Source organism: Phoca vitulina, unplaced genomic scaffold (genome assembly GCF_004348235.1).
Source record: "Phoca vitulina isolate PV1807 unplaced genomic scaffold, GSC_HSeal_1.0 scaffold47, whole genome shotgun sequence".
Classification (NCBI taxonomy): domain Eukaryota; kingdom Metazoa; phylum Chordata; class Mammalia; order Carnivora; family Phocidae; genus Phoca; species Phoca vitulina.
This window is the reverse complement of record NW_022589750.1, coordinates 3,129,486-3,145,832: the sequence shown is the minus strand read 5'-3', so window position 1 is coordinate 3,145,832 and position 16,347 is coordinate 3,129,486. Positions and strand designations below refer to the sequence as shown.

General features: G+C 53.3%; 1 protein-coding gene across 10 annotated transcripts in view; it reads left to right on the top strand.

Moving 5' to 3' along the window:
* Positions 1-12,126, top strand: part of MYH10 (myosin heavy chain 10) — a 121,782-nt gene extending 109,656 nt beyond the window's left edge. For all 10 annotated transcript variants that reach the window (XM_032432095.1, XM_032432094.1, XM_032432092.1 and 7 more), the window contains 8 exons: positions 147-308; positions 3,319-3,447; positions 6,039-6,127; positions 6,795-6,918; positions 6,993-7,201; positions 8,523-8,631; positions 9,563-9,735; positions 10,539-12,126. In XM_032432095.1, coding sequence (XP_032287986.1) covers positions 147-308; positions 3,319-3,447; positions 6,039-6,127; positions 6,795-6,918; positions 6,993-7,201; positions 8,523-8,631; positions 9,563-9,735; positions 10,539-10,683 — 1,140 coding nt within the window. In that variant the 3' untranslated portion in view covers positions 10,684-12,126. The remainder of the gene's footprint in view (positions 1-146; positions 309-3,318; positions 3,448-6,038; positions 6,128-6,794; positions 6,919-6,992; positions 7,202-8,522; positions 8,632-9,562; positions 9,736-10,538) is intronic.
* The last annotated feature ends 4,221 nt before the right edge of the window (positions 12,127-16,347 follow it).

Here is a 16,347-nt window from a genome sequence, read left to right as displayed (position 1 = left end):
GCATACAAGGCGTTACCGTTCAAGACCTCCCTGAACACACTTCAGCTCCAGAGAGCTGCCACAGAGTCACCGTCTGGATGCCAGGCCGCCTGTCCCTGCGAGGGGTCCCGGGGTATGGCCGGGCCTGACCCGATGCTGTCCACCAGGTGCGGGAGTTGGAGGCAGAGCTGGAGGACGAGCGGAAGCAGCGGGCGCTGGCGGTTGCTTCCAAGAAGAAACTGGAAATAGACCTGAAGGACCTTGAAGCCCAGATCGAGGCGGCGAACAAGGCAAGGGATGAAGTGATCAAGCAGCTCCGCAAGCTTCAGGTAGGTGACCTCCGGCCCTGCGGACCCATGAGCCGCCAGGAGGCAAGCTCTGCAGCGCCCCCTGCCAGCCGGCTCAGCGCGCACACGCCGCCAGTCCCGGGCGCGCAGTGGGGTTGTGGCCCGGCGGCCGAGGATGGGTCAGCGGGCAGGAGGAGGGCACGCACGACTCTCCTGTCTGCAGGATGTGCGGGGCCCCACCCAGCACATCTTGGACGGTGCTGGCGTGGTCAGCAGGTGGAGCATCCGCCGGGCGGGGGCTCAGGCTCTTAGGGCTCGGACAGCCTCTGGTGACGCTCAGCTTAGCCTGGAGCCACCCAAGAGGAAGGTGGCGTTGGCCGCGGCCATCTACGGCCATGAGCTTTAGTCCTCTTCGGTCTGATTTAGTCCGCACTTCTACTCAAATGATGTGCCAGTTGTCACTATCACCGTGTCAAGGGGATTTCTAGAGTAACTCCCAGTAACTCCCGGTTCTCGGCAGGACGTCGCAGGCCCTCTCCCATCCTAGGCACAACTCCTCCGGGGCGAAATCGGTCGATGATGACAAAAGCTTTAGAAAACGTCCATTCCTTTGACCGTGGTGATTCCACATTTCAAGAATGTGTTCTAACAAAATATAGAGATAAGGAGAAATATTCATACACAGAGATCAGAGCTGAAATGTTTGCCCGCCAGCCGGTTCGAGGCTGGGGATGAGGATGCAGTTATGGGGCCTGAGTCAGGAAGACAAGTGTGGGCAGCTTCGCTCTCGGCCACACACGTGTGTAGATGTTGGTGTATCGACAGGTAGATGACGTACTTAGGAAAAGGTTAAAAGGAAAAGTCAACTCTGCAGGATAGGTTTAGGAGGAATTTATTTGCTTCCTTATACTTTTTTAAAAAGCTAAGTACAAAGCTTTTATTTTGTGGAGTTAATTACAAAGGTCATGAAGCACGTTGTAGAGAACATACATGACATGGATTTTATTTATGTACCAGCTTTAGGGAGAAATAATTCACAGGCCATACAACTTACCTATTTAAAGTATTTTCAGTGTTTTTTTAGTATATTCACAGGGTTGTACAGACATCACCACTAAGTTTGGACATTTTGGTTCCCTCTAAAAGAAAGACACACCTGTTACCTGTCACTCCACTCTATCCGCCGCGTCCAGTGCTAATCCCCCACAAATCTTTCCGTGTCTGGAGATTTTGCCTCTGCTGGACAGTCACGTAAATGGAATCATAACCTCTGTGGCTTTGCGACTGGCTTCTTCCCCTTACCGTGTTTTCAAGGTTCCTCCGTGCCACAGCATGAATTAGTACTTTTCAGCTACTGTGAATCATGCTGCTGTGAACGTTCACGACCATCTGTGTGGACGTGTGCTTTCAATTCTTAGGTATACGCGTGCCTACGGGTGGAAGTGCTAGGTTCTATGGTAATTCTGTGTAACTTTGGGGAACTGCCAAACCTTTCCAGAGACTGTCCCATTTTGCATTCCCACCAGCTATGTATGAGTCCAGTTCCTCTGCATTCTCACCAGTATTTGCTATTACCCATCTTTTATAGTGATCCCAGTGGGTGTGAGGTGGTATTTCACTGTAGTTTTGAATTGCATTTCCCTAATGACTAATAATGAACATCTTTTCATGTATTTATTGGCCATTATCTTATCTGGGAAACCTTTCAATCCTCGGCTCATCTTTTTAACTGAGTTATCTCTAATAACGGAGTTGTGACATTTCTCTGTGTATTTGGGATGCTTCTTGTGAGAGAGAGGATTTCCAAATATTTTCTTCCGTTCTCTAGTCTGGTCCGTTCACTCGCTCGATGGTATTGTGTACTGTACAAATTTTTTAGTTTTGATGGAGTCCAGCTTATTTCCTCTTTTGTTTCTTGTGCTTTTGTTATCAGATCTGTGTGAACTATTGCCTAATCCAAGACCATGAAGATTTATTCCTATGTTTCCTCCTAAGAATTTTATACTTTTGGATTTTTTTTAAGTCCATTGAGTTAAATTTTGTGGTATGTGTACAAACCCAACCTCATTCTTTTATATACGGATATCTAGTTGTCCCAGCGCCATCTGTGAAGAAGACTGTTCTTTCCCCCATTGAATTGTCTGGGCACTCCTGTCAAAAATTAACTGACCATAGATTTATGTGTTTAGTTTTTTGATGCTTATAAAAATTGCTTTCGTAATTTTTGGAATGTTTATACTGTATGGAAATAGAATTGATTTATGTATATTTATATATATTGATTTTGTATCTTATAACCTTGCTGAACTCATTTATTCTTATCTTAAGGTGGATTCCTTAAGATGTTCAGTATATCAGATCATATTATCAGCAGAGCAAGCTGCTTATTTTTGCCTTTTTAAAGCCTTTCTAATCTGGATATCTTTTTGTTGTTGTTGTTGTCTTGGTGTAATTGCTTTGACTAGAATCTCCATGACAGTATTAAACAGAGGTGGCAAAGTCAGACATTCCTGCTTTGTCGCTGCTCTTAGGGGAAAGCAGTCAATCTTTTGGCCACTAAGTAGGATATCAGCTATTGGTTTTCATGGCTGCCATTTATCCGAGTTGAGGGAGTCTCCTTCTGTTCATTTTCTTAAATGTTTTTATAATGAAAGGGTGTTAGATTTTGTCCAGTGCTGCTTCTGTACTTACTGAGATGATCGTGCGGCTGTATTAATTCATTTTGGGGTTTCAAATTAGCCTCGCATTCCTCAGATAAATCCCACCTGGGTGTTGGGATATAATGGTGTATAAATATACACAGTGTATAATTCTTGTTATATACTGATGGATTCAGTTTGCCACTATGTTCGTAATTTGTCGCTGGATTTGTTGAGGATTTTTGCATCTGTGTTCATAAGGGATATTGTTCTAAATGTTTTCATGTGATACCTTTGTCGTTTCCACATATTTTTATATTTTCAATGGCTGGATATTACTTTTATGATCTGGAAAAAATACATGTTTAAAAACTAATAATGAAAACCACTCTAAACCTTCTTCCTAATCTTAGGCTCAGATGAAGGATTACCAACGTGAATTAGAAGAAGCTCGTGCATCCCGGGATGAAATTTTTGCTCAATCCAAAGAGAGTGAAAAGAAACTGAAGAGTTTAGAAGCAGAAATCCTTCAATTGCAGGAGGTTTGTTAATACTTACTCATCCATTTGTTCAAAAAATGTTTGCCCCTGAAATTTCTCCAAGATCAAAGAATTATCTTACTGTCTTGGTAGGCTAGTATAATTTCACGACCCGTTTTAATGAAGTACTGGACCATCTTACTGGCTCAGTGCAGCAAACAGAGTGGTCACATTGTGGTACTGCTTATATATATATATATATAATATATATATATGATATTCCTCTATCTGGCCAAAGGCCAAGGGGCGGCTTAATAATTTTCCAGGCGACTTAACAGGCCTTATTCCATGTGTAAGAAAAGGCAGTAGAGTTTAATGTTGGTAAGCATCAGGATCATTTAATCTTACTGCTGTAAGATTTCCTTGTTTTACACAGAAGCCCCATTCATGTGATACTTACAAAGGGAGATGTAGGTTTCATTGAGTTCCTTGGTGAATCATCTTGTGATCAATTCTTTCATTTCTCTCTTTTGTAAGTTCTCAGGAAGAGGGCCTGACGAAGCGTTACCTAGGGTCTGGGGTTCTATCAGTGGTAGGCACACCTGAATACATATTTATTTTAACAGCTTTATTGAGGTAAAACTGCCAAAGAACTGCACATATTCAATGTGTACGCATTTCTGCTTATATAAATGATCAAAATTTATGCCAACCTATCAGATAGGAGCAACTTAAGCTGAAATGTTATTACCAGTTAATATGAAAAGAAACTCCCAATACCATCACCTAGAAATGCTGGCTTCAGTGTTAGCAAAGACGACTATAAATGTGGGGTAGAGCTTGCAAGAAAGGAAGGGAATGCCTTCGGTGTCAGGAATGCAGAAGGAACCAAAGACCAGCTGAGTAACGCTGAGCAGACCCTGAGCTTCCTCCGAAGGGCAGCTTGTGGTGTGGGTCCTTCTTTGTTTTCTATCTCATTGACTTCTTTTGCTCCTGTCTTCATTCCCTTTGGATTTTTTTTCGGACTTCTTGAGTTGCACACTCAATTTTCAGGCTTTTCTCTTGTCTGATTCTGCTCCTAGAACACTGTAAATTCCCCTCAAAGTCCTGTGTTCACTGTATCCTGCAAAATCTGGGCTCTCGTTGCCATTTAAATTCTAAATTTTTTTAAAAGATTTATTTTAGAGAGCACGAGGGGGAAGGGGGCAGAGGGAGAGAATCTTAAGCAGACTTTCTGCTGAGCGCAGAGCCCGACACAGGGCTCGAACTCACAACCCTGAGATCATAACCGGAGGTGAAACCAAGAGTCAGCCACTCAATGGACAGGAGTCCCTAGTTCTCAATTTTTCTAATTTTGATGATGGTTTCTTCTTTATTTCATGAATAATTTAAAAATGTGGTTTAAGTTCCCAAATGTGTGACTTTTGGTTGTCACTGATTTGTTATATTGCATCGTGGCTAGGAATACTGAGAGCAGAGCTGCTTCAGGGCCTAGAATGTGGTCAGTCTTTAAAAAATTCTCCATGTGTGCTTAAAAGAACATGTGCATGTTCCTCAGTGAGGTAGCTGTTGAAGACCCATGGGGTTCATCATGCAGCTGACAGGGTTACGCCCAAAGGTGATGGGGCTCTGGGAGCCAGGCCCCCCCGGGGCACGACCCACGCAGCCCTGCACCCTCCCAGCCTTGTGAGAAAGTGGTTACTTCAGGCCTTCAGACAAGGGGCCTTTGCATTAGGGGAAAAGAGACCCCCTCCCCCGCCCCGAAAGGGAGCACTGCCTTTCCCTCCATCTCTCTTTTCCTCCCCTCAGACCCCTTTGTTCTTAGGCTTACAAGCCCCGGGCTCCTCCCCTTTCTCCCGTGGGTCCCCCAGCCTGTGTGCGGCACACCCAGCCAGTGGACAGGAAGGGCCCCTGGCTGGGCCCAGGACGATGGGGCACCAGAGGCCAGATGGTAGAGCCGATGCTTACACGTGCTCGTGAACCAGAGGCCCTTGGGTCCGGCCCAGAGCATTCCTCGCTCGCAGCTGGGCTCGCTCTGTCCCGTGTGTGGGGGTTGTGTGTGCTGGAACCCCAGCCTTTGGCCTGCATCCTGTGCTCTAATAACGTGAGAGGTAAACACACGAGCCAAGCACACGGGCGAACTCCTTTGTGTGCAGCCCTGTTCCACCGGCATCTCTTGAAGGGCCAGCCGGACCGGGAGGAGTCAGAACCCGGTTTTCTGCTGCCGACCAGCCTCAGGACTTGGCAAGCCCCTTCCTCCTCACACTGAGGGCAGAGGTGCAGTGCTCACACTCAGGCTGTCCTCTCCGTCTTTACCCATGCGGGGTAAGAAGGGCGCCCCAGCTGCTTCCTGTGGCAGGTCCTCCTTCCAAAGAAACGTGTGGAAAAGCTGCCACGAGGCGGTTCTTCCTGCAGAGGACTGGCCGGCCCGGAGCTGTCCCCTTGCCCTGCGCAATCTCCAGTCACCTTCGAGAAAGAGGCCCGAGGGCTCACGCCCCCTGCTGCTGCCCCCCCCCCCCCGCACACCTGCTGTGTTTCCTGGGCCTGATGCTCCTGGTCACACTGTCTATGGGACACGCGAGGCGGCTGCAGCCGGCACGACAGTCCGATTTCACCTGTGAGGAAATGGTTAATCCCAGTCTAATCTCCCTTAGGAACTGGCCTCGTCCGAGCGAGCGCGCCGTCACGCTGAGCAGGAGAGAGACGAGCTGGCGGACGAGATTGCTAACAGCGCCTCTGGCAAGTGAGTCTCCCGACCGTGCGGGGGGCTAGAGACCAGCGGCCGGGCACCCGTGGGCCGTCCCCCTTGGGGCTCGCCCACCGCCCCGGGGAGGGGGGGGCCGTCCGGCATCTGGAAGTCAGGAGCTGATCTGCTCATCTGGGAAGATGAGCCCAAGACAGACGCTGGACCTCCGGCCGGCAGCACATCACAGCTCCCCGCGTCAGTCAGTCCCACACTAGGTGTGAAGGAAGGGCGCCTGGAACGCCCCCCATTTCTGCAGACGGCCCGCAGCCCGGCCGTGCTGGTCTTGACTTTGAGGTTCCTTCGGTCGCACAGGCAGATCCCTTAAGACCTTTCTCTGCCTTTTTCGTGAAGTCCCGCCTTCTTCCAGTGAAGGTGCCTTCTGCACCTTCGTGGCAGGTCCTGGCAGACTCGGCTCTGTCGGGCGGGGCGCTGGGAAGGCCGGGCCGGGGTCATCTTGCCTTTTCGGAAGGGGACCCTGGCTGCTGCGTGGGGGGCCCGCTGGAAGGTGACCACAGCAGCCGGCCAGAAGGGGCGGGGGGCGGAGTGTAATGAGCAGGCCTCGCTGACGGCCGGGGGACGGGGGATGGGACAGCCAGCCGTCAGGGACGCTGCTGGGGGGAGGGGGCGCGCAGACCCCTGCGCCAAGCGGTCCCCCCCCCCCCAGGTCTGCGCTGCTGGACGAGAAGCGGCGTCTGGAGGCGCGGATCGCGCAGCTGGAGGAGGAGCTGGAGGAGGAGCAGAGCAACATGGAACTGCTCAACGACCGCTTCCGCAAGACCACGCTGCAGGTGGGCCGCGCGGCGGCCGGGCGCTGGGAGGGGCCGCGCCCTGGCGGAGCCGCTCACCCCGCTGTGCTCCGCAGGTGGACACGCTGAACGCCGAGCTGGCGGCCGAGCGCAGCGCCGCCCAGAAGAGCGACAACGCGCGCCAGCAGCTGGAGCGGCAGAACAAGGAGCTGAAGGCCAAGCTGCAGGAGCTGGAGGGCGCCGTCAAGTCCAAGTTCAAGGCCACCATCTCGGCCCTGGAGGCCAAGATCGGGCAGCTGGAGGAGCAGCTGGAGCAGGAAGCCAAGTAAGAGGGGTTTGCCGCCGCAGCCCCAAACTTCCTGTGCCGGAGAGTCCCGTGGCGGCTCCCGTGGCGGTTCCCGTGGCTCGGGCGTGGGAGACAGACGCGGTGTAAGCCCCCGGGGACGGCTGGGCTCGGCTGGGGGCGAATCCTCCTGCCCCCTGATTGCCCAGGAGCCCTAGGCCGCCTCTCCCTGCCGCGAGTAGAGGTCCCAAGTTGCTGGCATCACGTGAAATGCTAGTTTGTTGCCAGAGGAGAGACGCCGTAGGACAAACAAGCTTTTCTGCTCCCAAAGCAAAGGGCAGCTCAACATTTGCCCGTGGTGGTGTAGCCAATGGTCCTGACGCTGGGGACAGACTGCCCGGGCTCGCACAGACCTTCACGTTCGCCCTCCTGACGGGGAGCCTGGGGCCCAGACACGCGGGCCCGTGCTCAGAGCCCAGCACCCCCCCCCCCCCCGACCCAGCTTCCCCCACTTCCCACTCTTCAGACTGCGCTGCACTCAAAGAAAAGGGCTTGTTCGCCGTGGGCTGTAATTACCATGACTTGCCCTTTTCAGCGAATTCTGCCCGTTTTTGCATAACATTTGAGAAGGAACAAAAGGACATTTTCTGTTCTCAGTGGAGCTCAGTTCCCTCTCCTGTGTGGGCCTGTCTGGAAGCCTGGTGACTTGCTTGGCTTTCCCTGAAGGGGGAGTGTGGGGTCTGTTCCACTGGTAACTGCGACAGCCCCCAGCATCTGGATAGGTAGTCAGTAAATTTTACATTGAAGAGTCACTTAGTAAATTAGGTCTTGTTTTGTTTTCCAGGCTAAATAGGTAATCAGAGTAACCAGCTAATATTTTTGTCCTCAAAAAGTTTGAACTCAATATACAGGGCAAGTAACTTAAAAAAAAATTTTTTTTTCTTCTTTGAGAGTGCACGAGCCGGGTGTGGAGGGGCAGAGGGAGAAGGGGCTTCACGCAGAGCAGGGAGCCCGATGTGGGGCTCGATCCCAGGACCCCGAGATCATAAGCTGAGCAGCCGCTTAACTGAGCCACCCAGGTGCCCCTGGGGCAGGTAGCTTTGAGCTTCAGAAGTTCACTAAAGTGATCGCTATCTGTGTGTGAAGGAATAATGAATGCACTTTTCCTGCCTATCAGCATTGGGATACATTACAGGTAATGCATATTTTAATCAGAAGGGGAAAGTTCCTGGGCCATATTAATTCTATTGCTCTGGTCAGAGAGATCTTGGAAGGCACTCCAGCATGTGTCCTCTTCCAGAGAAAAAGGACTTAAAAAATCCTTTCCGAGTTGCACAAACTAATGCGTTGGTCATTTTACTAGGGAACGAGCAGCCGCCAACAAACTCGTCCGTCGCACCGAGAAGAAGCTGAAAGAGATCTTTATGCAGGTTGAAGATGAACGTCGACACGCAGATCAGTATAAAGAACAGGTAAGGGGAGAAGACCGAGCAGGACGACCAAGCATGCCGCCCTTGAAATGCTTCACTTAGCAAGGACACTGGGGCAAAATGAGCCCGGGGTTACCGTTTGACCAGCGAGATTAAAAAAAATGCTATTTGAAACGTTCATTCTCGTGTTCCAACAACCATGGGCTGTTCCTCGCCCACATCAGACACTGGGGTGCTGGGGACACAGGTGATTTCAGACGCGGCCCCTGCCCCTCAGGGCTCTCCCAGGGCTGCACTGCTTGCTGCCCAGGGGGCCGTGCTCTCGTTCCGTCTCCCCCCACCACTCTGCTGCACTGCAGACGCTGGGAGGGAAGGTGGATGGGGCAGAGAATGCCCAGGCCTGGGGCCCGGACCCTTCTTCCCTTTTCTCTCCTGGCCCTGGTCAGGCAGCTGGCTCCCCCTACCCCCACCGAGGGCAGTTCTGGGCGGCCGTGAGCTGGCCAGCGTCCACATCGCTGCGTTCTCGTGTCCACTCTTCCAGAGTGGCCTTGTACTTGAATCAAAGCGTAACATCCGAGACAGCCGTCCCGAATGGAGATACAAAACCAACTGTGCCATCTCCCGGGGCTGGAGATGGTCCACACGGTCAGCCCTTTTGTATTCTGCTGAACAGCCGTTCCTTTTCGTAATCCCCTCGGTCACTCAGGGGAAGCTACTGAATTGTGTCATTTCTCCTACAGAAAACTCAAGGGTGAAAATAGGATTTGAGCATTCGGTCTTTAGCAAAGTCTGCTTTGTAGACACTGGTTTGCAGAGAGGCAGGCTGATCCGAAGGCCCTGGACCATCCCCCAGTCGTGTGTGCGCGCTCGTGTGGCTGCCGGGGCCCCGAGCTGTGCTCCACGCTCAGGACGCGGCCGTGCCGAAACCGAGTCGGCCACTTTGCTGTGACTGGGCTCGTGTCACCTCCCCCAGATGGAGAAGGCCAATGCCAGGATGAAACAGCTCAAGCGGCAGCTGGAGGAGGCGGAGGAGGAGGCCACGCGTGCCAACGCATCTCGGCGTAAGCTCCAGCGGGAACTGGACGATGCCACGGAGGCCAACGAGGGCCTGAGCCGCGAGGTCAGCACGCTGAAGAACCGGCTGAGGTGAGCGACCCCAGGGGCTGCCGTTAAGCGGCGCTGGGTCTCGGAGCCCGGGCCCAGAGCGTGGGAAAAGAGCGGCCCTTATAGGCTTAGCGTTTGGTCCGGAGGAGGCGTCGGCTTCCCGTAGCTACTCGCCCTTGCTCGGAGTCGCTTCGCAGCCGTGCATTCAGGCTTCCCGACCCGCAGTAGTCCTTAGCGGGACGGCGGAGGAGCGGGCCGCTCGCTAGCGGGCTACACGGATCCACGGCCAGGCAGGTGGCTGTCCCTGTCCAGACGTCCGCGAAAAGCAGGGCAGGAGCTCCTCGCGGGCCCCGGTGCCTTCAGCCCTGCACCCGCCCCCGTCCGCACACCGGGTCTGGGAGGGGAGGCTAAACTGTCTGCCGGGAGCAGGTTAGCAGGGGCATCAGCGAAGGGCTGGCCACACCGCCCGTGCCCTCTCTGTACGGGGAGCTACGGACCGGTTTTACGTTTATGAAGGGCTGTAAAAGAGCCACACCGGGGATGTGCGACAGAGACCGTATGTGGCCCGCAGAGCCCCCCTAAGGACCAGCTGCCCCTCCGTCCAGCTCCCTGCCCGTTCCTGTGGCAACGGCCCTCTGAGAGGCTCGGGGTCCGCCAGGTGCCGGCCAGGCAGGGCTGGAGGACAGGGGCACAAAGCACAGAGCCTCTCCGGATCGTGCCCACCCCCGCGCCCCCGGCCGTGCCCTGCGAAAGGGGTGCGAGGGGGAGGCCTCAGGCGGCTGAACAGCTGGAGCGCCGCGCGTTCCCGGCTTCACCCCTGCGCGTCGGCTCTCCCTTCTCCCCAGGCGAGGCGGCCCCATCAGCTTCTCGTCCAGCCGGTCTGGCCGCCGCCAACTGCACATCGAGGGGGCCTCCTTGGAGCTGTCCGACGACGACACGGAGAGCAAGACCAGCGACGTCAACGAGACGCAGCCGCCCCCGGCCGAGTAGAGCCCCGGGAAGCCCGCGGGGGCGGTACAGCGGGACATGCAGGACCCCGGCCCCTCGTCTGGGGAAGTCGGCCCGCGCCGGGACTCCTTACTGAGAGATCAGCCGTGTCTTCAGGCTCTCCGGCCGCCCGTACTGTATCCCGCTTCACGTTCAAGTACAACCGCTTCCCCTTTTTCTATATATACACACACGAGACCCACGCCTACTACACAGAGTCTCCTCATTGCATCTCTTTTGCGTATATTCACCAAGAGACCATTTTCTGATTCACGGTAAGCAGAGGACCATTTCTCAGACCAGCGGCCAGTGGCTGGGTTACTGCGGTGGCCGCCCCGTCGCTCTGCATGCTCTCTCTGCAGACAGGTCACCCCGTTCTGCGTCCGTGTGGCCCCCGCCGCCTCAGCCACACCGACATTGTGGACCCTCGACTGCACTTGCACCTCCCCGTATTTCCTCCCAGAACGATCAACACTCCTTCAGTGAGCAAACTGTGAACGGGGCTGTGGCAAGATTAGGGGTGGGCGGCACCGGAGGGAAGCCGTGTCCCTTTGGGGTCGCCCTGCCCCTCTCCCTTGAGCTGGTGGTGTCCTCGGCCAGGGCCGGTCTGTGCACAGAAGGGACGGTGGCCCCGTGAGGCCACCGCCGTCCCGCGGGCCCCGTGCCCTCTGGCTTGGCTGACCCTCGGGGGGGTCCACAGGGAGCCCTCCGTCTCCAGCCAGGCTCGCACACTGACCTTGCAAATTCAGCCACCGCTTTGAGCCCAAAATGGCAATCTCGGTTTTGTGTCCCAGACTTATTCCCAGGTGGTCCGGGAGGCTGACGGAGCCTCCGGAACCGATGTCATCTGCCTGAATGTTGACATGCCAGTGGACGGGAGTCCTTGTTCCTTTCTCCTTCCTTGCCCTCGGACAGTGTTACAGTGAACACCTAGCATTCTGTTTTCGGTTGATAGTTAAGCAAACTGACTTGACAGAAAGTGCCTTAGACACGGCAGTACTAAGAACGTTCCATCCACGATCTGCCTCTGTAACAATGTCATGTACGAGTTCTGACTGTGCTTCTTATCATGTACCTCTCTAGTCGAAGTGGTATTATAAACATTCAGTGACAACGAATCAGTGTTAATTATAAATCCTTGATCCTCGGCAACGTGCTTGAAAACACAAACCTTTTGGGTTAAAAGCTTTAACATCTGTTAGGAAGAACCTGTCATGTGGGTTTGGAATCTTTGGGTTTTCCCCCTTGATGAACTGCACTGGCTGTTGACCACCAGACACCTGACTGCAAATACCTTTTTTCTTGTATTCCCATATTTCTAGACAATGATTTTTGTAAGACAATAAATTTATTCATTATAGATATTTACGCCTGCTCTGGTTACTTGGAGGAAAAAGCACCCGTTGAGCATAAACAGACCTCAATAAACAAGAATAATCACGTGAACATGGAATCTGTCTTCTCACCTTCTGTTCTCGATGTTCCCACCTGTGGTCTGGTTGGAGGCTGGGAAGCCCCCAGACCGAAAATGCGGCCAGCGAGGCCCACGGTTTTGGAGAGCGCTGTGCTCCCAGAAACCGGCGGCTGACGGGCTAGCTCTCTGGGTGGTCTTGGCTCTGAGTCCTGCTCTCGCGCTGGCCTCAGTGTGTAGATGGGGCGGGGGGTGGGGGGGATAGGCTGGAACGAACACTAGAAAAATACACAATCCCATAGAGAATGTGGATTGATACACACATATATATATATATCTCATATATATATGTATATAATATATATACATATATTCCATGATATTCTCAGGCCAGGCTCCTTCTGCCTGGCCGTGGCGGGGACGTGACAAAAAAAGTGCAGGATCGCGTTTCACGTGGCCTCACCCTGGCATTCAGTAAGTTACCCAGGGATCTGGAATTCAGAAGCTTTTCTCAAAAAAGAATTCCTCCCCGTTGGCTCGTTTCACTGGTGTGACCATCCACATGGTTTCCCAACAGCTCAAGTGTCCTAGGCCAGCCTCGTTGGGAGAAACCTAAGCTACGTGGGCTGGTCGCAGTTCCGGATTCCACAAAGACGCTGACCAGAAGGAACCTTCCTTCACTCGACAAACCACTGCTTTGTCGTCCAAGGACGGCAGCCCATGAACCCTCGGCCGGGCACTGACAGCTGAGATCAAGTAGAGACGTGGCGACGCTGCGTTGGGGTTTTCCCCCCGCGGCCCACACCACGCACCCTGTCCGCCCTGCCACGTCACAGGCGCTTTCCTGTCGAACGCAGACGTCCCAGGGGTGATCTTCATTTGCTTTAGCTGGAATAACGCACATTCCCAGCCGGGCTGACTGAGGGTCTCCTTCTGAACCCCTACCATCAGAAAGACTAGAGCCCCGTCACCAATCTTCCCCATCCCTGGAAACCCCACCTTAGCCGCAGCGTCTGTGCTCTCTGGCTCTGGGTCTCACCTGCGGCCCCTTCCTCCCGAAGCCGGTGTCAGCAGGATGCAGTTGTCCGTGTCGGGACCAGGGAAGCAAAGTGCTCATGGCTGCCGCGCTCCAGGAAACAGCACGCCCTGTCCGGGTGGAACCTAACTACCTCCCCCAAACCAAAAGCCAAGCTGGAAGAGGCCACAGGACGGAGCCTTTAGGAACGTGGAGAGGCGGACATCTGCACGGAACCGCACGCACTGATGTCCTGTGATGCTATCAGACGAGGACACACCAGGTCTGACGGAAACGGCCCACCACACACTACCGCCCTCCAAGCAGCACCCCACACAGTTCTGGGATGCCCGTGTTCGCACAGCTGTAAAATCTCATGCATCCCACAGTCGCCGTCAGAAGGGGCAACGGTGACATGGGTCAGACTCCCCCCCGTAAGGTCAAGAGCGCCCAACATGAGATCCTACAGAATGAGTATCGGCACCTTAGAAGAAACTTCTGGAGCCGACAGTGGAAGACGCTTTTCGGAAATGCTGCGCCCCCAAGCGCCCACCACAGCCCAGAAGACAGTTTGGGAAAACACAGACAACTCCGGGCCAAAACCGGTCAGAGCGTCGAATCACGGTGCGAGGTTGCAGGAATATTTCTTACGTTTTACTCTTTATTTATGGAGTGTGATAGGGAAATCTGTCTAACGTCTAAAAAAGCTCTTTCAATAAATATAAAAAGTCTCAACGATAAGCGTCTCCGTAGTTCTGACTGGCACGTTTTTTGTTTTTGTTTTTTTTTAAAGATTTATTTATTTGAGAGAGCAAGAATGAATGAGAGAGAGAGTACACGAGAGGGGGGAGGGTTAGAGGGAGAAGCAGGCTCCCCGCTGAGCAGGGAGCCCGATGCGGGATTCGATCCCGGGACTCCAGGATCATGACCTGAGCTGAAGGCAGTCGCTTAACCAACTGAGCCACCCAGGCGCCCCTGGCACGTTTTTCTTAATGGTTCACAAAGGTGTGTCTTGGAAGTGCTGGGTCTGAGAGTCTCTGAAATTTGGCCTCCCTAGGCCGGTACAAGGGCAGAACCGGGGGGGCGGGCCGGGGAACCTGGCTTTTTAACTTCCTCAAGGGTGACCGCTGGTCATCCAGCAGGTCAGAGAGCCTCTGCTCTATGCTACTGGCTCGAATCTCCGCACCTCTCAGCCCAGGGCTTTGGGCCAACTTGGACAATGAAAGGAAATCTGTTTCATTACTTCCATTTTAAAAAATAATTCGGGAGAAAAAAATGAATTTGGGCAACTTTATAGAAAAATGTAGAGAACCCACAAACTATCTGCATCTTAATTTTTTTTTTTTTAATAAAGCCGTTCACCTGTGTCCACTATTTCCCATTGGCCACTTCCATTCCCGTATATTCACATGTCTGCACGCCTCCACCACGATGGCTCTGTGGAGAAGTCACCCTGAGCATTCCCCGGCCGTGACACGTTTATGTTACTGCTCTCGAGATTATTTATTCTTACTACCATGGGCTATTTTTACCAAAAGGAGAAAGAGAAGGGTTTTCATAGCTTATCACACTGTTACACTGACCAAAGACTCCGAGAATAATCTAGTGACACCAGTAACGTAAAAGTGTACCTATTCCCCTAAATTTTAGGTGGCAATGCAGTTTGCTTTTTTCTCCCCTCCAGCTAAAGCAATCATTATATTTGGAAATAAAAACCAGTGTTTCTTAAGTCCATCATCTACTTACAGGGTGCAGTGGGGCTCTGAGCTCATTCAGACCTCTCCCACCTGACCGTTAATCCAAGCACATGCCTGGAGCGGGCGGGGGGGAAGGGGGGCGGCGCTACTGCCCAGGCCTGCCTGTGAGCACCCTCCTCCCAGGCCTCCCACCTGCAAACTGCGATCCAGGCAGGGCAGGGGCGGCAGACTTGCTTCTGTCTCAGAAAACACCCCACACACAGGCAAGTTACATTTCGGTTCAGTTTGCATCTTGTTTTCCTCGGGGAAGGCTTCAGAGCTGACGGGAAACCCTAACATAACTCCTATGGGCGCAGACGGACAGACAGACAGATGAAGCCTGGCTCCGAATCGTAAGCACACAGCACAAACCTCACGTGGTCCCCCAACACCAGCACGAAAAGCTGTGCTCTGTTTTCAAATTTGCCTCTTTGCACTATCTTACCAAGGAAATCACTACGTTATTCACTCAAGATGACTGCTCTTCCTTAAAATTAAAAAAAGGGCTACTGTATTCCCATAGATCGGATCTGTAATAGTCGTGGGACCAGTTTTCAGAGAAGATGCCCTAAGTCACAGGAAAATGATTTACAAAGATACCTCCTCGCTGACCCCCATTTTTATAAAGGACAGACTCCAGGAACACACCTCCGTCTGTAAGGGGAAGCTAGCCTTCTCAATCCACTTCAAACTCGGGCAGATACAGACAGGAGAGGCGCGGTGAAGCCGCGGTGAAGTGAAGCTGGAATGAGAAGGCTTATCTGAGCATCTTCCTGGGCCCATCCCCGTTTCTGGCCCAGCAGGCAGGGCAGATGCGGCTCCGCCCCAGGGCACCCCCCCTTCCCCGGGGGCACCAGTTTCCACCTGGGCTCTCAGGAGAGGCTAAGGGCGCCTCAGGGACAGCTGAGAGCAGCAGAGTCAAGGCTGGGAGGCAAAGGTGGAGGAAGTCTGTCCCTCCTCCTACAGACTTGCGCCAGCCCCCGCAGCTCATCATTTCCAAGGGTCTGAAACCAGCTCACCTCCTGAGGCAGGAAACAGTCAGGTTTGGAAAAATGGATGGAGCATAAAGCAGAAAAAAAACCCGAGCTTGTTTCCGATCCTGGCTTTTCTGTGAACTCGCTGGGTGAGCTCAGGCCAGGCGCTTAAACTCTGGGCCTGCCTTCCCTTCTGTAAACTGGGGTGAGCGGGCTCTTCCTGCTCTCGGGCCCCCTGTATCCCGTCCTCCCGTCCTCCCTTGAAGACTCAACATCCCACCTCTGGCTTCTGCTCTTAACTGAGCTGAGGGGATACGAGTTCTGGCTACTCTGGGCTGAAAGGAAGTGGCACGCTGGTTCCTACCCTCATGCAGGAAAGACGTTTCGGGAGCGGGGGTGGGGGGGCAGGGGGACAAGATGGAAACACTTGGGAGGCAATAAGTGGTCCCTCAGCACCGGGAAGAGGAGCCCCTCCATGCAGGGGAGAGCACGACGGGGACCCCGCTCAGGGGAGGGCATGTCCCTGAAGGT